The sequence below is a fragment of the Plecotus auritus genome, assembly GCF_963455305.1.
Source record: "Plecotus auritus genome assembly, chromosome: 3".
Taxonomy (NCBI): domain Eukaryota; kingdom Metazoa; phylum Chordata; class Mammalia; order Chiroptera; family Vespertilionidae; genus Plecotus; species Plecotus auritus.
The window spans coordinates 91,134,466-91,158,093 of NC_137772.1; the positions used below are offsets into that span (position 1 = coordinate 91,134,466).

At 39.5% G+C, this 23,628-nt stretch overlaps 1 protein-coding gene across 1 annotated transcript in view; it reads left to right on the top strand.

Moving 5' to 3' along the window:
- GTF2F2 (general transcription factor IIF subunit 2) overlaps positions 1-23,628 on the top strand; it is a 166,374-nt gene that overhangs the window by 136,608 nt on the left and 6,138 nt on the right. Inside the window, exon 7 of the mRNA XM_080658624.1 lies at positions 6,925-7,068. Coding sequence (XP_080514750.1) covers positions 6,925-7,068 — 144 coding nt within the window. The remainder of the gene's footprint in view (positions 1-6,924; positions 7,069-23,628) is intronic.

A 23,628-nucleotide genomic window follows, 5' to 3' on the forward strand; every position in this document is an offset into this window, starting at 1 on the left:
TTAAAATGCAAATCATGATAATCAAGGCTGTCATGCTTACTTCAGAAGTTAAAAGCCTGCACAAAGACTGCCTTGACAAAGCAATCAAAGTATTTCTGCAAACAACAATCTAGAATTTGCAGACATTTGTATTATAATATTTTAATTGGCAGTGAGTGGCATTTATAATTTTAGTGATTGAGATTTCATAATGATGGTTGAACATCTCTATATCACATCCACACTGGATTTTAAACATTTGGTTGCATTTTAGTCTTGAATAATTGTTTTTCTCTAGTGATAAAATTGTGTACGCTGGATATTTTGGATTGTAAAAATTTGTAATTGGAGACTACATTTAAATTTCTTTCTGAACTGACATTTCTATTTAGTTAGTTATGCAGTGGTCACTGAGGGCAAATATAGGCTAGGTAATGCAAATTCACATAATATAAAAGCTATTTCTAGTCTAATAACTGTCCTACTAATATTTTCTGGTGGCTGCTAACAACTTAGATATCTCTGACTGCTTTGAGTATTATTTTCTTACAATGCCAGTGTACCAGAACAAACAGGATGCCCAAAGGGAAAAGAGCTAAAAAGAGAAGAAATGGCATTGTCTCAAAACTGTAGTCTTCTAAATAGTCTAGTTCATATCATTTGTAGTTTATTTATAGAATTCATTTTATTTGTAATACAAAGTTGTGAGAATAATATTAAGCTTATCATTTCTGCCCTGGCCAGGTAGCTCAGCTGGATAGAGCGTCATCCCCATGTGCTAATGTTTCAGCTTTGATCCTTGGTCAGAACACATACAAGAATCAACCAATGACAAATCAATCTATCTCTATCTCTATCTCTCTGTCTCTGTCTCTCTTTCTCTCCCCACCCCCCCCCTCAAATCAGTAAATAATTATTTTTAAAGAAAGATTATCATTTCTACACTGTTTAGTTTTAAAAAGAAAAGTTAGGAACATTAGTTTTGTCCTGAGTATAAAATTATTAGTAATTTAATGACCATGGAAATAATTTAACTCCCTTTTATAATTACACTAGAGGCCTGGTGCACAAATTCATGCACCAGTGGGGCCACTTGGCCTGCGGGATCGGGCCGAAACAGGCTCTCTGACATCCCCTTAGGGGTCCCGGATTTCGAGAGGGCGCAGGGCAGGCTGAGGGACCCCACCGGTGCACGATGGGGGCCGGGGAGAGACTGCGGGAGGGCTCCAGGGCATGTCCGGCCCGTCTCACTCAGGCCCAATCGACCGGACCTCAGAAGCAAGCTAACCTACCAGTTGGAGCATGTGCCCCTGGTGGTCAGTGCATGTCATAGCAAGCAGTTGAGCGGCCTTCGCATATTATTAGCATATTACTCTTTGATTGTTTGAACAAACAACCACTTAGCATATTAGGCTTTTATTATATAGAATATACATTGGAACTACCAGATATCACAGAGCAGAATTTGGATTGTGAACCTGTCTTAGAAATTATCAAAAGATATTTAACTAATATTATAGTATAAAAATTTTGTTTTAAAACAGTATTTTATAGGTTATCCCATAGTGTAGGCCCTGAAGGCATTAAAGAGATACTCCATTTTTTGTTTTTAAATAAGTGTAAGGTTAAATTTCTAGTACTTAAATTTTTCTGATGAGGAATACTTCCATTTTTGTCATTCCTGTTATTATTTTATATGTCTGGGTTTTCAGATTATACTTTTAAGTGTTTTAATTTCACTGGTCAGAGTAAAGTTAGGCTGTACTGCCCTTAGGTATTGATCTGTTTTTCCCTAATTTAAAGTAGGAAAGCACCAACATTAATGCAGTATTTTTTTAGATTGAACTATGTAAACCAAGATTAAAAGAAAAAAGATCTGGGTAGAATTTGGTACTTTTCTCACTACTTATTAACATTGCTAACCACAACTTAATCTTATCCTTTTAGTTTGATTTTTTTAATATATATTTTTTTATTTCAGAGAGGAAGGAAGAGAGAGAGAGATCGAAACATCAATGATGAGAGAGAATCATTGATCGGCTGCCTCCTGCACCCCCACACTGGGGATCGACCCCGCAACCCAGGCATTTGCCCTAACCGGGAATCAAACTGTGACCTCCTGGTTCATAGGTTGATGCTCAACCACTGAGCGACACCAGCCGGGCTCAGTTTGATTTTAATGTTTCTTTCTAACTTACTTTAAATTCTTTCCTTGGATTCAGGCCTCCTTGGGTCTGACATGTAGCTCTGGGGTTAGGACAACTTAATAACAAACACTTAAAAAGTTTTTCTCTCTGCTGCCAAGTAATGTGTGTGACCTCTCTGAAATGGGCCCTCTTGCTTTATCAGTAGGTTTCTTTATTTGAAAACATTTTTTTTATTAATCTTCCTAGCTTCTCTGGTTATTTTACACAAGAGAGAGACTTCTCAGGGTGGAAGCTGAACATAGCATTTTTCTTTCCTGTTTCCTGAATTTAACTCTTTCTTCTTTCAGCATAAATTAAGGCTAGGAAGGGAAGGCTGACATATCACACAACTGTGCCTCCATACAGAGAATACAAAAGCCTAACACTGGTCTTTTGCTAAGTACCCACTTCCTCCCTGCTGTTTTTCTTCAGGACCAATGGGCTTTGGCTAAATGAAATCCCACATCCCACTCAAGCCTATGAGAATGGAATAGGCTTTCCTCACCCCTCCTTAGCTGATTCTCGCTCCTCTTTTCTACATCCCAAAGTTTTTCTTATCCCCCATTTGATCAAAATAAAGGATTATAACAGCTTCATCCCCTGGACCAAACTTGTTCCTACTTTTTTAGCAGCCCCCCTTTCTAGATTGTCCATCACAATATAAAACATAAACCCAGTCAAGTGCAATGCAACAGTGGAAGAGGATTTTAGGGTGTAAGTACAATTGTAACTAGGGAAAATAGATATAGTTTAGTCATTGGTTAGTAAAGCAAGGCTTAAAATATTAATCCCTTAAGCATTCTATGATATATATATATTTTTAATCCAAAGACCCTCGTGCTTGGATTTATGAGTTTTGTCCTGTCTGTCATGCTTTCTTTCTCTATCATACAGCCATTCTCTTAGTTCTATCCTTCTCTTGATCCTAAAGAAAGAAAATTCTTTCTTGAGTGGACCTCATATCCATCCCTTTTGGTCTTGGACCTCTTGCAGCTTCCTTTCTTGCTGAATCAGGGTAGACTTTATACTTCTGTCTTTGTCCTTAAATGCATTTTGTCATCTGTTTCTCCATCTTTCCTACACTGGAAGACTTGTATTTTCTTCTTGGTCATAGATTTCTCTAATCTCTCCCCTCTAGTCTTTCTTCTAGCTCTTCTAGTCCCTCTATTCTTCTCTAATAAATCCTCTTTAGCTTCCCATAGTTGTTTCTTTCATGTTCTTCCCACTCAGAAAATGTTAAGACTGGCTGCATTTCATTCTTTCCCAATATAGTCTGTGTCATGCATGTACTTTTTTTTTTTCTTTTCAGCATTATGATCTTGTCCTAGGAGCTTTGTGATCTATCACATTTAAAATGCTCAAGGTTGAGCATCCACCTATGAACCAGGAGGTCACTGTTCCATACCTGGAAAGGGCATAAGCCCAGGTTGTGGGCTCAATCCCCACTGTAGGGCATGCAGAAGGCAGACAATCAATGATTATCTCTCATCATTGATGTTTCTATCTCTCCCTCTCTCCTCCTCTCTGAAATCAATAAAAAAAAATTTTTAATAAAATGCTCAAGGTCCTCTATATACATTTTAGTACATGAGCCCTAAGAAAGGGATACATTTTGTAAGATGCTACCTTATTTGCCATGTACCTTAGAGCAGTGGGTATCCCATAGTCCATGTGTAATATTTTAAAGTGATGAATTGATTTATTTTCTAAATTGAATAAATTTGACATATAACATTGGGTAAATTTAAGTTGTACATGTTACTTCGATATATGTATCCTATATAATAAAAGGCTAATATGCAAGTCAACCGAACAGTGGAATGACTGGTCACTATGATGCGCACTGACCACCAGAGTGCAGATACTCAATGCAGGAGCTGCCCCCTGGTGGTCAGTGTGCTCCCACAGGAGGAGCGCCGCTCAGCCAGAAGCCCTCAACTGGGCTCATGGCTGGCAAGTGCAGCAATGGTGCCGGGAGCCTCTCCCGCCTCTGTGGCAGCGCTAGGGATGTCCGACTGACAGCTTAGGGGAGCAGGCCTAAGCTGTCAGTCGGACATCCACCAGGGGCTCCCAGACTGCGAGAGGGCACAGACTGGGCTGAGGGACCCATCCGAGTGCACGAATTTCATGCACCAGGCCTCTAGTATAATATTTCATGCACTGGGCAGGGGGGATGTCCCTCAGCCCAGCCTGCACCCTCTCCAATCTGGGATCCCTCTCACAATCTGGGACACCTGCCTCCCAACTGCTCACCTGCCTGCCTGATAGCCCCTAACCTCTTCTGCCTGCCAGCCTGATAGCCATCTAACTGCCTCCCTACCAGCCTGATCGACACCTAACTGCTCCCCTGCAGGCCCGATCGCCCCCAACTGCCCTCCCCTGCTGGCCATCTTATGGTGACCATCTTGTGACCACATGGGCATGGCCATCTTATGACCATGTAGGGGCGGCCATCTTGTGACCACATGGGGGTGGCCATCTGTGACCACATGGGCACGGCCATCTGTGACCACATGGGGGGGGTGGCCATCTTGTGATGACATGGGCGTGGCCATCTTGTGACCACATGGGCACAGCCATCTTGTGACTACATGGGGGCGACCATCTTGTGCGTGGGCGTGATGGTTGATTTGCATATTACCTTTTTATTATATAGGATTGTCCTAGTGATGTTTACCATATTACATAATTATAGTAAATGTTATCTATATTCATACTACATAATTAAAGTACAATATTGTCTATATTCATTACAGTGTGCTCTAGATCTCTATGGCTTATCTACTGCTTGTTGTAAGTTTGTGCCCTTACACACCATCACTCTTCTCTCTCTACCTCCTGAGATGAATAGATTTTGAATTTTACTCCCAAGGTCTACATATCAAAAAAGTTAAGGTGGTTGTTAGACCTTTTTCCTAGTTTCTAGTTTTATTTACTTGAAAGACAGACATTCTTTGTTGTCATAGTTACCTCTTGCCAGTAATTTGAAAATTTTTGATTAAGTATAAGATTCATTTTTAGTCTTAACATCAGAAACTAAATATTATCTTTTTAATAACAAATCTTTATTGTTAAAATAGAGTAAGACCAACTGTATGAGGCTGGAATTTATGTGGTAATTTATTGTAAGTTTTGAAAGTATTTCACTACTTTGGACGCAAGCCCCTAGATCAGCCATGGGCAAACTACGGCCCGCGGGCCAGATCCGGCCCATTCGGCTGTTCTATCCGGCCCGCGGAGCTGAAAGAGCGGAGGGTTCTCTTGCTCTCCCCTCCGCTCCTTTACTTTGAATTTATATTAGTTCACACAAACACTCCATCCATGCTTTTGTTCCGACCCTCCGGTCCAGTTTAAGAACCCATTGTGGCCCTTGAGTCAAAAAGTTTGCCCACCCCTGCTATAGTTATTCCAATGGATGCACAGCAGATTGCTCTCTGGCAGCTGTCACTTGCTGATGCTTTATTTACCAGGTGGGCTGGCTGCTGCAGTTTATATATAGTTCTAACAAGTTCCTGATGCCTTATTAAAATGAAGTTGTTTCTAAGAAAATTAAAAGCTTAATCAGCTGAAAGTTTGCATATTTTCAATAAAAAGATAATTTTTTACAAATGAATGAGTCCCTGGATGATAACACTAGAATTAAATCTATACATCCCCTTAGTGTCATTGTTTACTTCATTTTATAGAAGAAACGAGTTCAGGGAGGTCACCCAGTTGTGGTGAGAAGTAGCCTCCTGTTACTGCCCACATTCTTGGCTTTTTACCAATGCTTCCCAAACTTGTCACTTCCTAGAGAACCTCTTCTATGATCTGCCAGTCTCTTAACCTTCTGGCTGCTCCTAAATCCCCCAAATTTGAAAGATGTTACCTACTAACCTACATTTCTTAGATAAACGTACTCTATTTGGGACAATCAAAAACAAAAGAACTTAAAATTAGACTTCCTGATCAATATGAGCTAACAAGTAGCCACACTGAATTGATAGAATTTTGGCAAAGAAAGGCCCCCCCCTTTTTTTTTTTTAGAAATGGACACATTGCATAAAGCTAAATTTAGGAAATAAATTGTAGATCGACATTAATACTGACCTAATACTTCTAGAGCCTTAAAGGTCTGAGGACCCCTGGGAGCAGTGAGGACCCCAGGTTCTGAACCACTGCTCTTAAACCTCCTACCTTACAGTTTAAAATCTAACTGTTGCCGAAACCGGTTTGGCTCAGTGGATAGAGCGTCGGCCTGCGGACTGAAGGGTCCCAGGTTCGATTCCGGTCAAGGGCATGTACCTTGGTTGCGGGCACATCCCCAGTGGGAGGTGTGCAGGAGGCAGCTGATCGATGTTTCTCTCTCATTGATGTTTCTAGCTCTCTATCCCTCTCCCTTCCTCTCTGTAAAATATCAATAAAATACATTTTTAAAAAAAATCTAACTGTTATTTGGATGGCTAAAAATAAAATGCCTGGCCCGGCCAGTGTGGCGCAGTGGTTGAGCATTGACCTATGAACCAGGATGTCACGGTTCGATTCCCAGTCAGGGCAGATGCCCGGGTTATGGGCTTGATCCCCAGTAGGGGGAATGCAGGAGACAGCCATTCAATGATTCTGTCTCTCATCATTAATGTTTCTATGTCTTTCTCCCTCTCCTTTCTTCTCTGAAATCAATAAAAATGTATTTTTTTTAAAAAAGGAAAGAAAGAAAATGCCTGTTTCAGAGTGAGCATGTTGAATTGATGCTTTTATTTCTTTTGCTTTTTGCACATAGATTGAATATGAAAGGAAAAAGAAAGAAGATGGAAAACGAGCTCGAGCTGATAAACAATATGTTTTAGACATGCTATTTTCAGCTTTTGAGAAACATCAGTATTATAATCTTAAGGACTTGGTGGACATCACAAAACAGCCTGTGGTATGTATATGCTCACATTGATCCTTTAAATGTGTCCTTCATTAACAGTGCACCACTAAAGAGAGGTGTATCATATGTAAGTTCACATGCACCATGCTAATGGCAGAAAGGGTGTATTAATGCAGCTTTCTTTTGTTAATAACATCAGTTTCATTATTTTGAATTTCAAGTATATTTAATATTAATATAGTTGCATAAGAAATAAGGGTGAATTTATCCTCCTTTTGATTGATCCTGAACATTAAGCCTGAAGTCATTTTTTATGTAATTTCTGGTCTTTCTTATGTTCTCCTAGCCTCCTCCAAAAAAGCTCAACTCCTTTTTTTAATTGGAAAATGTGTCTTAGAAGAATCACATTCTTTTAAGAGTCATACTAGTCTGTCACAATGAGAGAGTTTATTCTGCCTTGTGGGCTATTCTGTAATGGATTTTTAAAATCAGAATCTACCTAACATTAGCATTAGGTCCTTTTAAACTGGCAGTACTGCCTCCTGATGCTTGTTTAGACTGTAGTTAGGTTTGCCTATTCTGAATTTTTAAGGAAATAAATTGAAGTTTTTGAAATCTTGTTTGTTCTTTAAATCATCATTTTTACCAATTCTCCAGACTTTTGTGCATATTTGTTAATAATTTGTATATCTAATCCATTTAAAATGCTGGAATTAAGTAAAGGGATCCAAATCCTTTCTCCAGCCTTTGACATTTCCTTCTGTTTCTCTTTCTTATACTTAACGTTAGCAAAGCATCAAATTGAATTATAGCAGTATTTACTTACAAGTTTTAAAAGTTAAATGCAAAACCTTTTATTTTCTGTCCTTTTATCTAGTTTCTTTGATCAGTTGTCCACTTTGCTAGTATGCTCAAGGATATGTTAATTCTAACTGTTCTGTTTATTTGCTTCAGAATATATAGCAAGATAAACAGTTTTTAAAAACTTTTTAACATAACCAAATCATTTCTTATTTAAAGGGCTTGGTACTTTTTCCCCCTATTTATTCAAAGCTGTAGAAAATGATTTATGAAACTTCAGTATTGATTGTACAGTTTCTCACTTGTGCAGAGATTTCTCTACTGTTATACTTCAATCTTTTACTTTTTCATTAAGAAATTAATTTAAATTCCAAAATATCTTAAGTAATTTTTTTAATAGACAGCAGGAAAGTGCTCATACTATAGTATTATCAACTCATCTTAATGACTTCATTCCCTTCAGCATCAAAGCCTCAGAAGCGGCATTCCAAGCTAGGAAAAAAAAGTTGAAATAGAATAATTCATTAGCTAAGCCGTGTTTCTTCCAGTTTTAATGAAGTCTATCTTTGTGTTTTATGTAAATATGAAAAAGTCAATCCGGAAACTCTGAATACAAACAACATATTCTCATTGAATAATAATACCATATATGGAAATAGACATTTATAGAGGGACATTCAGAAGGTACTAGCAAAAGAGTTCCTTTGCCTTAACATGCAATGGCACTTTTTTTTTTTAATGGTGATACAACAGATCTATTACTATGTCATACATAACATTCATACTATGTACACATACATACAACATGCCTTTATAGGCAATTCGGGATAGCCTATTGCTCCTAGGCTACAAGAGTGTACAGCATGTTACTGTACAAAACAAGAGATTAAATTAAGCACAAGAGGAAATAATACTATCCAGAGATGCAGTAAATACGAGATATGTGAGGCTGCTGCCAGCGAAACAAGGCATACTGTTTTATAGCAAACTTTTTTTAATGCCTTTTTTTTTTTTAAAAAACTACTACTAGTTCTACTATAACTACTTCAACTACTACTACACAACAAATACGGCTACTTGGGCCCACCTAGTTTCTCAGGGAACTAGAGTTTTCAGAGATGACGGGCCGAAGGGACAGCTAACTCAGGGATGATTGAGTGAGCTCAGCTTACCGTTGGGTGTTCTTGATTGAGCTAACCTGACCCAAACTTATATTTAATGTCTTAACTGGCACAAAACTATCTGAATTTAGATTATTAATTTTTTATTTAAATTCTTTATTGTTTAAAGTATTACATAAGTCTGCTTTTTCCTCCATTGACCTCTCCCTGGCTGCCCACCCCCAACAATGGCATGTTTTTAAAGTTTATTCATCTGCATCAAAGAAAAGGGATAACTAGTGATTCTCTCAATTTTGGTTCTTCAGATAATTTTTATGTGTTGGTACTCAGTGAATCTCTTATAATGGAGCTTTCTTTAATTCATTGGCTTTAAGAGGATCCAGTAATCTCTTGAATATGTACAAAAAGGCATGGATTTTTCTGGGGAGTAGATCCATAGTTTATATCAGGTCCTCATAGAGGACCTAGGACCCTCAAAGAGCTTGTGAACCAATGATCTAGAAACTAAATTATTTTATAATCATTTTTTAAAATATTTTTTATTGATTTCAGAGAAGGAGAGAGATAGATACATCAATGATGAGAAAGAATCATTGATTGGCTGCTTCCTGCACGCCCCACACTGGGGCTGGAGCCCGCAATCTAGGCATATGCCCTGACTGGGAATCAAACTGTGACTTCCCGGTTCATAGGTCGACATTCAACCACTGAGCCACACTGCCTGGGCATAATAGTTTTATTATTTAGAGACTGAATTGACTCAGCAAGCATAAGGTTCTTAAATACAGAATTGTATATTCACTTCCCTAAATATTTATATACTCTGCAACACAGTAGAAATTCAGTAAATATTAGATGAATTAATTTGGAAAAGGGGAAATGGTTATATCTTCCGTATCCAGAGCCACCATATTTTCCTCAGATGGATTTTTCAAGCCTGATCTCATTTATACCAGGAATGGAGGACAAAAAGCCAGTTTTAAGAAAGTGTAGAATATCAGGGCTACAATTATACTTGCTTAGAGGAGAAGGCAAGAATTCGTTCCAGCCCTGCCATTTCCCTCAGTAGGGTCTAGGGAAGTCACTTCCAGTTCTAAAATTAAGGGAGTAGATTATCTTTGTGATCCTTTCCAGCTCTAAATCTAATTCTCTCCCCTCCTATTTCATCTCCTTCTCTCTACCTCCCTCTCACATTTGAGCTGAGTGGCAAAGCCTATTGATTGACCTAGAAAAAAGTGGCCAAAGCCCAACTCATCTTCATATAGGTAACTGTTCCCTGTAAAAGGTACACATTACATTAAGTGAGTTTGTTCTAATGATCATCTGTACACTGTTACTAATTTGATTTTAGTCTAAGCAGTAATGAGAATGAAGGAACCCAGTGTAGCATAAAGATCCAGGAAAGGGTTTCCTGATATGATGGAAAGAGTACTGGATTTGGAGTTACGGAATCGGAGTTTAAGTCCCAGCCCTACCATTTAGCCAGTTAGTCCTGGACAAGATACTTAAATATGTTTAATGTATAATATATCATCTATTTAACATTTAAATTACTTAACATATGACATACTTAATATAAAATATACCTATTATTTATATTGAATGTTTATGATATTATAAAATTAAAATATGTAAGTGTTTAAAATAATACCATTTATAGTATCCCTATAAATAATTAATGTTTATGAAAGATGCATTAACTGTCAAGTATTTTGCAAATAATTATTTTTAATATTATTATGAAACACATTTTTTAGTCCCATGTAAAAGGGAAGAAAAATATCTTGTTCATGTTAATAATCACTTTTTTAGTACCTGAATTTAATGACATTCTCTCATTTTCACATGGTTTTCAATACAACTTTTGAGAAGTTTCTAACCATGAAGTGTATCACTTCAACACATCCTCATTAATACTACTACCATATTCTTAAGTTACCATCCGCTTTCTGGCCTTCCAAATGTCATTTTTATGCATTCTGAGTGAATTTTTAAGTATTTTCTTGATTTTTCCAATTCCTTCCTTTCCATATTCTTCTTCCTAAAAGCCTTTACTTCTGTAAGCAAAATTATTAATTAGAGAAGCTGTCCTCAGGGCCAGTCTTTCTTTCTCATTCACCAGTATATGACTTGCATAAACAATCAAGGAGTTAAAGGGCAAATAAGCTGATTTAAAAGGCCAAGCTCCGGTAACTGATGTAAAGTCAGAAACACTGTCAGTAACATTTAAAGGAGTGTTCTTACAGTTTAAATGTTGGCTACCCAAACTGAACTATCAGAGGAATTCTATTATTTGTCCCCTGGCAATTTTTGATCTGTCATTTTGAATGTGTTATGTCTAGTGTTTTTTATTATTATTATTATTTATTGTGTCTAGTCTTCCTTTATATTTTATTATATCTTTAAAATAGAAGCATATATAAAATAGGATTTCCTTCAAAAATACAAATCATTAGAAACTTTATCTAATTGCTCCCTTTGAAACATTAAACTGCCAAGATCACTTGGAGCACTAACACTCTTTTCTAGCACAGAACCCATTTACCAAGGTTCCTTTAAATACATTTCTATTAAAAGTGTCATCCAAAATCAGCTCTCCTGATAACTGAGCCATTTAATTTTTTTGTGCTACATCCATTGAATTTCAGGTCAAGAATTAGGGAAATTTATCTTTAATTATTAATAAGCCCCTGTAAATCAACATACCCAATCTTGTCAATCCAGTGAATAATTTTTATTTGGTTAAGAATGTTATTGAACTATTTGTATGCTTTTATTGAGGTAAATTTAAATCAACAAGAAAAACTAGGCAAAATGTTTGAGGCAGCTTGATTCCCATACTTCAAGTTCCCCAGCACTGAACAATGCTCAACAGGTTGTTGCTTATTTACACAAAGTAGGCTTTTCATTAAGTAGTGCAGCAATAAAGTAATGTTAACCTAATCCTCAGAGTTTATTTTCAGACAGGCCAGAGTAAAGTTAAATAGAAGTAATTTAAGCACAATTTGGCATCAGGAAGATATATTTTTTTAAAGGATAAAATTACTAGAAAATTTTACATATTTAGAATTTCTCCTGTCAAAAAATAAACTTTTATTTACCACTATATGCTATTATAGATCTGTGAATTGGTTGGGACTCTCAGTTGTAAGGAATAGAAACTCAACTCAAACTAACTAGCTTAAACAGAAATAGAATATATTGGCTACAGTAGCCGGGAAGTTCAGGAATGAACCTACCTTTAAATATGGCTAGATCCAGATAATAATATTTTTTAGTTAGAACTGTTCCTTTCATCTCTCATAATCATTCTATGTTTCTTGTGAGTAATCTTTATTCTTAGGCAGGATCTTGCTATGTAATAGCCAAAATGATCCCCTAAAGCAGCCTATAGCTAGCAGCCCCTAAGCAAGAAGAGAATATATGTTCTGACTATTCCAGTAAAAACCCCAGGGAAGATCTTATTGACCTGGTAGAGGTTTGTGCCCATTCCTGAACCAAGAGGTTGGGATAGGAGTACTCTGCCAACCAGGACCCACTGCCTGTCCTACCTTGTGCCACACTGCCTGGTACAGAGTTAACACCTAATCAGTGTTAGTCATTTTATTGTAGTCTCAAGTTTAGTGTGCTCAAAGCAGAACTCTTGATTTCTACACCCCTCCAAAGCTTTCCCCAGACTATTCCATTTAAAGTGACACCACCATTCCCCAAATTGCTCAAGCCAGATACCCATATTCCTATTTCCTCTTCATTCTATATATATAAGTATGTATGTGTGTGTGTGTGTGTATATATATGTATGTATATATATATACACATACACACAGACTTTTATTATATAACTTACATAATTAAAATTATATATATACATTTGACTCAGGATCTGAAAGGTAACCTTTCTAATGTATAGAGCCTTAGAATGGAGTTGCTTAGTAGCTTAAACCCACTTGTCCTGACTTCAGTCTAGGAATATCTCTTACTACATTGCCTCTTCTATATTCTGACACACACACATCTACACATCTACACTAATAAAAGAGTAATATGCAAATTGACCATACCTTCGTGATGCCCACCAGCCAATCAGGAGTGAGTATGCAAATTATCAACAAAGATGGGGGTAATTTGCATGTGCAGGCGCCAAGCAGCCGGGGCGATGACGCAGGCATTCCGCACCGCCCCAGCCACTCTGGGCAGCGTGGGAAGGCAGAAAGGCGGCTCTGGCTGGAGCAAAGGCAGTGCCGGCAACCAGGGTAAGGAAGGCCCATTCTTGCACGAATCTTCGTGTATCAGACCTCTAGTGTGTGTGTGTGTGTGTGTGTGTGTGTGTGTGTGTGTGTGTGTGTGTCTGTAGATAAACAAGGAAAATGTTTTTCTAACAGTCTTGGCCAAGTGGCTCAGTTGGTTGGAGTGTCATCCTGTACATCAAAAGGTTGCGGGTTCATTCCCAGTTAAGGGTATGTACCTGGGTTGCAGGTTTGATCCCTCATGGGAGGCAACCAATCGATGTGTCTCTCTCATATCGATGTTTCTCTCTCCTTCTGTCTCTCCTCCCTCCCTCCCTCCCCCCTTTCTACACTCTCTAAAAATCAATGGAAAAAATATCCTCAGATGAGGAATTTTTTTTTCTCCTAACAATAGGAATCCCTTTTAATGAAAAAAAATAAAAAGCTAATTTCTCTCTCAGGCAAACTGCTTTCTAATTTCTCTATTATTAAGAACTAGAGGCCTGGTGCATGAAAATTCATGCACTGGAGGGGGGTGTGTCCCTCAGCCCGGCCTGCCCCCTCTCACAGTCAAGGAGACCTCGGGTGGGAGGCAATCTGGGCAAGGTGACGCCCCATCACACCTCTGCTGCTGCCTCAGCCGGCCCTGGTTACCTGAGCCTCGGTTGACCCTGGGTGTCTGGGCAGCCGCCATCCGAGGCTTGCCTGTGCCTTGGGCCAGCCCTGGGCAGCTGGGGTCTGAGGGGACTGGGGGACTCGGAGGCAGGTGCCCCAGTAGGGCTGAGAGGATTGGGCACTGCCATCATGTGGCTGTGGGCACCGCTATTTTTGAGGGTGTGGCAGTCAATTAGCATATTCCCTCCTTATTGGCTGTGGGTGCCACCATCTTTGCAATGGCATGAGGGTCAATTAGCATATTCCCTCTTTATTAAATAGGATTATCATCATTAATCTAAAGCAGGTATGGCCGAAACCGGTTTGGCTCAGTGGATAGAGCGTCGGCCTGCGGACTCAGGGGTCCCAGGTTCGATTCCGGTCAAGGGCATGTACTGTGGTTGCGGGCACATCCCCAGTGGGGGGTGTGCAGGAGGCAGCTGATCGATGTTTCTCTCTCATCGATGTTTCTAGCTCTCTATCCCTCTCCCTTCCTCTCTGTAAAATATCAATAAAATATATTTAAAAAAAAAAAAAAAAAAAAAAAAAATAAAGCAGGTATGTAGAGAATTTAAGCTTTACCTCAGCTCATTTAGTTCCTAATCCAAAGTAAAAATAGGTATTTTTAAATGTTCGAAACTCATTCCCAAATTTACTACTTAGTAAGTTTTGTTTTCTCTTTTTTCCCTCCTAAATATTTATCATCTTTTTGTTTACGTATTTTCTTTTAGTTCTCTCTTCATTTTTCCTATAACTGGAAATTATTATTTTTGAATGGTACTATTAAAACTAAAAAGACCACCAATTTCCCAATAGAGCATTTTAATTAATGACAGTCCTTTGTGAGACTCCTGTTACTTTTCTTTTCTTTTTTTTTTTTTTTTTTTTTTTTTTAATTCTCACCTGAGGATATTTTTTCCACTGATTTTTCAGAGTGGAAGGGAGGAAGAAGAGGGGGTGGAAGGAGAGAAACATCAATGTGAGAGAGACACATCGATAGGTTGCCTCTCGCACATGCCCCAACTGAGGCCCAGAATCAAACCCACAACCCTTTGGTATGCAGTCCAATGCCCTAACCACTGAGCAATCAGCCAGGGCTGTTGTATTTTTTTTTTTAAGTAATTATTTGCTAACTTTATGAAGTGAAGCATTAATTACAAGGTTTAAAATATGAAATGTCATGCTAAAATAAATTATTAACTACGTTGAATATAAATGGATGAAATTTAAATATTTATGAGATTTTAATATTTTCCCTATGAATAAAATGTACTAATAAGCAATAGTTCTACCAAGTTTATTATGGGATAGTACCATTTTCTCTTTCAACTTACATGGTTTGTTTCAGCCTTTTTTTTTTATCATGTTTCTAAATAAGGTAAGATTTGTGTTAATTTACTAACATGACCAATTGAGTCCAGATTTTACATGAGATACTATGTTGATAAAAGCAATATCTGAGCCCTAACCGGTTTGGCTCAGTGGATAGAGCGTTGGCCTGCGGACTGAAGGGTCCCAGGTTAATTCCTGTCAAGGGCATGTACCTTGGTTGCGGGCACATCCCCAGTAGGGGGTGTGCAGGAGACAGCTGATTGATGTTTCTCTCTCATCGATGTTTCTAACTCTCTATCCCTCTCCCTTCCTCTCTGTAAAAAAATCAATAAAATACGTTTTTTAAAAAAGTAATATCTGACATAGGCATCCAGAAAACAAAATTGGGCATTTATTTATATACAAATTTACATAGAATTTTTAATTAATAGCAGTAGGTCACGATATTTATATTTTATCTGAAAATCGCATTACCCATAAACTCTCCCCCCCCCCACTTCCTGTCCAATTTGATTTAAAGGGAGGTAAAGTAAGTTTTTAAGCTTATTGACCTCTTTTTCCTGATTTTATTTATTCCCTGAGCATGCTAGGACTTGTTTTTAGGCTTGCAATTCTTATGGGAATTGCCTCAGCAAAGAAATCATTTTCTTTGCATTAGTCTCTGAATTAGAGAAAAATGTAGATTTAGATAAGTGTTTGAAGCCTCCCAGTTTCTCCATCTCAGAAGGGGCATTGAGATACCCCTGTAAACGGCAGACCTTGTAGTGCTGGCCTAAAGCTCTGTACTACAGCATTATAGAGCCATTCCTTCTAGAATGTCCCAAGACAGATATTCTAGTTCCATCATGTTTTCCAGTATATATGAACTGACACACAGAGCCAGCCACTGTTGGACACATTACTTTACCCATGATAATTTAATACTTTAAAAATTATGTTATCTCAATTTGTTGTTATGATCTGGAGAGGTCTCCTTGTTTTCTCCAAATTTAAAAACCTTATTTTCAGTACAACTTAAACTTTTTAAGTTATAGTTCAGTGGATTTTAGTATATTCGCACAGTTGTATAGCCATCAACCACAATCAATTTTAGAACATTTTCTTCACTCCAGAAAGAAACCCCATACCTATTAGCAATCACTCCCCCTTTCCTCTTTTCTTTCATCTTTTTTAAATATATTTTAATTGATTTCAGGGAGAAAGGAGAGGGGGAGAGAGAGAGAAACATCAATGATGAGAGAGAATCATTGATCAGCTGCCTCCTGCAAGCCCCCTACTGGGGATTGAGCCTGCAACCCAGGCATGTGCCCTTGACTGGAATTGAACCTGGGACCCTCTGTTCACAGGCTGACGCTCTATCCTCTGAGCCAAACCGTCTAGGGCCCCCTTTCCTCTTATCCCAGACCCTAAGCAAGCACTAGTCTACTTTCTGTCTTTATAGATTTGCCTATTCTGGAAGTTTCATCTAAATGGAACCATATAATATGTGATATCTTATGACTGGCTTCTCTCATTTAGGCATAATATTTTCAAGTTTTATTCATGGTGTAGCACCTGCCAGTATTTCATTCCTTTTTATTGCCAAACTAGAGGCCCAGTGCATGATATTCGTGCACTCGGGGACAGGGGTCCCTCAGCCCGGCCTGCGCCCTCTCTCAGTCCAGAAGCCCTCGGGGGATGTCTGACTGCTGGCTTAGGCCCGACCCCCCAGGGCCTAAGCAGGCAGTCAGACATCACCCACACAGTCCGGGGCTCTCGCAGTCCGGGACCCCTTGCTCCTTACCTCCAGCCTCCAAGGCAGTGCTAAGGATCAGTGAGCCTGGCTTCTGGCTGAGCGGCGCTCCCATTGACCACCAGGGGACAGCTCCTGCATTGAGCGTCTGCCCCCTGGTGGTCAGTGCTTGTCATAGCGACCTGTCATTCTTCCCTTTGGTTGATTTGCATATTAGGGTTTTATTATATAGAACTAGAGGCCCAATGCACGAAATTCGTCCAAGAGTAGGCCTTCCTTTTCCCGGCTGCTGGCACCGGCTTCCCTCTGGCACCTGAGATCCGGGCTTCCCTCGCAGCCCAGGCTTCGTCTGGAAAGTCATCCAGAAGGACATCTGGTCTAATTAGCATATTATGCTTTTATTATTATAGACTAGAGGCCCGGTGCACGAAATTTGTGCACGGGGTGGGGGGGTGATGTCCCTCAGCCCAGCCTGCACCCTCTCCAATCTGGGACCCCTCGATTTAGTATATTTAGTGAATATACTAAAATCCACTGAACTATAACTTAAAAAGTTTAAGTTGAGTTTAAACGGGCAGTCGGACATCCCTCTCACAATCCAGGACTGCTGGCTCACCTGCCTGCCTTCCTGATTGCCCCTAACTGCTTCTGCCTGCCAGCCTGATCACACCCTAACCACTCCCCTGCCAGCTTGATTGATGCCTGACTGCTCCCCTGCCAGCCTGTTTGCCCCTAACTGCCCTCCCCTGCAGGCTTGATCGCCCCCAACTGCCCTCCCTTGCAGGCCTGGTCCCTCCCAACTGCCCTCCTCTGCTGGCCATCTTGTGGCGGACATCTTGTGTCCACATGGGGCCAGCCATCTTGTGTGTTGGAGTTATGGTCAATTTGCATATTACTCTTTTATTAGATAGGATAGAGGCCTGGTGCACGGGTGGGGGCCGGCTGGTTTGCCCTGAAGGGTGTCCCGGATCAGGGTGGGGGTTCCCTTGGGGCGTGGGTCGGCCTGGGTGAGGGGCTTGTGGTGGTTTGCAGGCTGGCCACACACCCCCGGCGACCCAAGCAGAGGCCCTGGTATCTGGGATTTATTTATCTTCTATAATTGAAACTTTGTAGCCTTGAGTGGAGCCAAGCCTCCTGCTTGCTCCATGGCTGCAGCCATTTTTGTTGGAATTTATTTATCTTCTATAATTGAAACTTTGTAGCCTTGAGCGGAGGCCTGGGCTGTGGAAGCTTGGAAGCTTGGCTTCCTCCATCGCCGGGGGCAACTCAAGCCTCCTGCTCTCTCCAGCTCCGTGGCTGCCGCCATTTTTGTTGGTTTTTATTTATCTTCTATAATTGAAACTTTGTAGCTTTGAGTGGAGGCCTGGGCCAGCCAGGGTGTGCGGAAAGCTTGGCTTCCTCCATTGCCGGGAAACCCAAGCCTCCTGCTTGCTCTGTGGCCACAGCCATCTTGGTTGGGTTAATTTGCATACTTGCTCCTGATTGGCTGGTGGGCGTGGCTTGTGGGTGTAGTGGAGTGATGGTTAATTTGCATATTACTCTTTTATTAGATAGGCTAGCTACGATTTGGAAACAGTCCAAGTGCCCATCAGTAGGTGAATGGATAAAAAAGCTGTGGGACATTCACATAATGGAACACTATGCACCTGTAAAAAAGAGGGATCTCTTACCCTTTGGGACAGCATGGATGGACCTGGAGAGCATTATGCTAAGTGAAATAAGCCAATCTGAGAAAGACAAATATCACATGATCTCACTTATTTGTGGAATCTAGTGAACAAAATGAATTGACCAACAAATAGAGCAGACTGACATACCTTGATGTCAGGACTGGGGGGATGAGAAGAGATAAATCAAAGAACTTATATACTTATATGCATAGCCCCTGGACACAGGCAATAGGGTGGTGAAGAACTGGTGAGGGGGATAGAGGCTGGGTGGAGGGGGGTAAAAGAGGTGAAAATGGAAAATATTTTTTATACTATCAACAATAAAAAAAAAATATGTATTTTAAACATTTTAATTCTCCATTGGCAAAATATATACCTACAGAGTCTCTTTGCTTGCCTGTTAGATTCTGGCAACATTTTCAAGTATACAAATAATAACTATGAAGATATATTTTGTACTTTAAAACTATACCTCACACCAAATGCAATAATAGATAGTTGCCATGGTTCTATCATATTTAAATTCCAAAAGGAGTTGTTTTCATCTTCATGGGATCTCTGATTGTATTTTTCTTTCAACCACTTCAACATTAACTATATATTTATATATTTTTTCTCAGTTGGAAGCCATCATATCTCAGTCTTGGAATGCCTTGCAGTATTCTAAGGTTATATTATGTTCAGCATACAAATGAACTAACACAATTTAGAAAGCATGTCATTAAGCAAATAGTTAAAATTAAAAGTTTTGGCCCAAAGGAAGTGAACTTTATCTGAAATATGCAAACATGAATATTTTGCCAATTCCAGATAGATGAAGTGTTTCTGAAAGTAAGATGATTTACCAGCACACAAATATTAATGCAATAATAAATTATTTTCTCACAACTTGGATTAAGCCATAAGATAGGGCAGGCATTGGTAGGGTTTGTGCCTTGACCATTTCATCACCATCATCTTTCTGCTTCTTAAGAGTATTACAAAGAGAGGAATGCAGCCAACAGGACCCTGAGAGGAAGATAGGGCGCAGGGTCCTGTAAGACAGGAGAAGTGAAACCAAAGAAGGAAAAGAGGAGACAAATGCCAAGGTGGCTCATGTTCCAGAGATGTCCCCAGTTCACTTTCCCTCTCCTCTTCCCAGTTTTCTATATGTAAAGAGGTGAAAAACCTATGTTGCATTTCTTCACTGCTTATGCTTAATGTGTAGTTTATTTTTTTTTTATGAAACAATGTGTGCTTTGAAGCCACTAATAATTTCACCAGTATCAGTAAGTCCTCTGTTCTGTTGACCTTGCTTAAAGGAGTCACAGTCAGTCACACAAAAATCATACGAACATGAAGTGATACTCTGATAGCATCACAGAACTGATAATGCCCTTCTTCCCCTTGGGTCACTTTATAAGAAGCATATGGTGACTCCTTTTGGTGACTGCATTAACCAGTGCTGGCTTTGGTGTAGATTTGCATATTGCATATTCAGTCCAACTTGGGAACATTTTGTGACTAGTAGAGTCATAGTATTGGCTTACTACCTAAAGCAGTATTACTGGTGATCAGCTTTTTATCAAAGCTATATCTTTTTTATCAACTTCTAGGAATTTAGATATAGTTCATTTATTATTATTTATGTAATGCACTGAAATTCCTGATAAAATGAAATGCAGATCCTTCATTTGGTTGGCAGAGCAGTAGGTGGAAAACATGTAAGAAATAGCTGGGGGTGCAGGAAGGGAAGGAAGGAGTAAAAGAGACTAAAATAGGTTTGTCTTGATCTTTGGCCATTGCTTTATAAGTTTGATCTGTGGATTTCTGGCTTTTTGGCCACCGCAATTCTATCTTGACCCACAAATGCAAACCACATCCTATCACTTCTTTGGTTCAGTATGTGTTGTGCCTTTTCCTTCCAAGGAAGCGGTAATATTCTATCCCTTTTTTCTCTGCATGTGGACTTACTGGAAATACTCTCCCACACATCCCTTTGGTGAAGAACTGCTATATCTCAGCCAGTTTATTCAAATCTTGTTCTGCAGCACTGCACAGAGTCAGCAGTGAGAAATCTCTCTGCTCTGCCGGGGTGGCTCAGTAGTTGATCGTCGACCTATGAACCAGGAGGTCACAGTTTGATTCCTGGTCAGGGCACATGCCCGGGTTGTGGGCTCAATCCCAGTGGGAGGTGTGCAGGAGGCAGCCAATCAGTGATTCTCTCTCATCATTGACATTTCCATCTCTTCCTCTCCCTTCCTCTCTGAAATCACTTTTTAAAAATATAAAAAAAGAAAAGAAAAAAGAAATCTCTCTAACACTATGTCTTGTAAAAGTTATCTACTCAGTTCTAGAATCCTTTGTTTAAAATACAAATAGTCAGACAAAAGGTTAAATTGAAAAGTCAATGTTTAGAATAAGTGAGAGGAGAACTAGTTTCTCTTGATTTCTGCACAGAATTGCCATTCAATTTAAATGATCAAATATATACCCTCAAAGAACCTAACATCTTGATTCAGGCCAAGTTAGGTGCCCCTTCTCAGTGCTCCCATAACATCCTCTCCATATGTCCTTATTACTGTGCTCATATATTATTTTGATTGTCTATTTATATGCCTTAGTCTCCACCCTACATAGCCTTACCTTAAACTGTGAACTCTGAGGATAAAAACTGACTATACCACTCTACCTGGCACATAGTAGGTGCTAAAATAAATATTTGTGTGAATATATGAATTTTTAAAAAGGAGCATTAATCTTCAAATATCCCCCTCAGTTGTCCCCAACAATATTTTAGCAATAAGTGTCATTCAGATTCAGGTGATACAGTTTATTCAATCAAGTTTTATTTCTCAAACTGGGCCATTGCTTTATAAGTTAATTAGAGCCTGAATTCTAAAAATGAACTAGAGTTAGCTCCGTGTATTCTTGTACCTTCTAAGTGATGTCCCCTCAACCAACCCCTTCTCCAATTCTCTTAGCTTGCTTGTTTACTCTTAGCACAAGTGCACTGGGCCTCTGTAATGTGCAGGCAGACACTATAATATGAACATGGTTTGATAGGAGAGATAGATAAGAAAATAAAGGGTTATAATATATTATGAGGGCTATATTGTTGAGAGCCGGGACTGTTAGGGAAAGTTTCTCTGAGAAAGTGATGAATCTTAAAGGATGAGCTTAGATTTCAGGGAAGAGGATAAGCATTACAGGAAAAGGGAACAACATATGGAAGAAACAAGAAGCCTACAGACACAGAAATGACAAGTATATATAAAGGGGAGTGTTAGAAGATGAGGCCAAAGGTAAAAGGCAGAGCTGAATGGATTCCTATAAAAAGTTTAGAATTCAACCTGTAGACCAAAGGGGAAGTCGTTGAGAACATTTTTAAGCAGAGGAATGATATGATCTCACTGTTCTCTACTTGCATCTTTCTGACCTTGTTTTTCAATACTACTATTTTCTCTGCTAATATTTTATGCCAAGTTAATTTATTTGGTTAGAGTTAAATGGTCTTAGGTTGCATTTGGGAACATTCTAAAACCCCAGAGGTTTGCTCCCCATGCCCCACCCCCCAAAAGAATTCTGTACCATGGGAATGTGACCCTAATCCCATCTTGTTACCTAACAAATTGACAAACTGATATCTTATAACATTCTTATAAAAAAGAGAAAAAGTGACATTTTTCATAAAACAAAATACTTCATAACCTTTTAATATACTAGTTAGTGAAATGAAGGTGGACTACACATGAAAGCAACTGAATTTTTACTTAACATTTTGTATGTAACGCTTTTTAGGCTTTTCATGGTTCTATATGTAGATTATAAAGGGCACACTAGACTTGAAGTCAAGAGGGCATCTATCAGCCCCTAGCCAGTGTGGCTCAGTTGGTTGAATATTGTCTCATGCACCAAAAAGGTCACTGGTTCGATGATACCAGTCAGGGTACATGCCAAGGTTGTGGGTTCAGTCCCTGGTTGGGATGCATGTGGGAGACAACTAATAGATGTTTCACTCTCACATTAATGTTTCTCTTTCCCTCTCCCTTCTTCTCTCTCTAAAAAAACAACAAAAAAAAAATCAGTAAAAACATACTTGTCAGGAGCAGTTGCTCCTGAGCCCACATATACTCCTGAATCCTGCTCACCCTGCTCTCTGGGCTAATTGTTAGAGCAAGTTCCTCCTATGGTCAGAGTACTTACTCCTTGATTCTTGCTCGCTGTGCCATCTGTCTGGTGTACAAGTCCTTTATCATGCCCAACTACGCCAACTTTTGGGTCTGAGTCCCTCTGCCAGGGACTGGACCTCCTTAGATGCCAAATATCGGACGAAAAAGACATAAGTGAGGCATATGAGAATCTTTATTGTAGGAGCCCGTGGCTATGTAGCCATTGCTAGTAAAGAGCCATTAGACAAAGCAGTTCTTCAAAGTAGCCTTACAGAGGCAGTTCTTACTAATACAGTAGCAAACACAAGAGCCATCCTAGCAAAAACAGCCAGCACCCACTGGTCAGTAATACATCTTCCCTACAATATAGCCCCAACATAGGAGCTATACAGGAGCCAGCCACACTGGCTGTCAGAAACATATTTTATACTAACTTAGACAAAGGAGGCTTCTTGCCAAATAGTGACATTAATCTTTTGGGTTATAGAAGGGTGCGCTTGCACCGTGTATACAGTGAAACTGCTGTGTCCTTGCACCTGCCTATGGCAACTTGGTCTTGAACATCCTGATTAGGATTTCCATGCTTAGATTGGCCTTGAACATCCGGCGTACACTGACTGATTGGGGTTTTTACACTCTACCCCTTATGCCGGATGGTCTTGTAAGGTCACCCTAGCCCAGTGGTCGGCAAACTGCGGCTCTGTTGACTAATGAGTTTGCCGACCACTGCTCTAGCCTATTTACTAGCACCTTGAGTACATAGTCTACAATAGCAATACAAACTATAACATGTTAGGACTAATACTCAGGCCCCAATAGTAAAACTCACAAATGCCCGGCACTATGCTCCTAATAGTCTATCCTACTAAACTCGGAGGAGGTTATGGGATAGGGCTTGTATGGCCTGTACTTCCCTGTCTATCT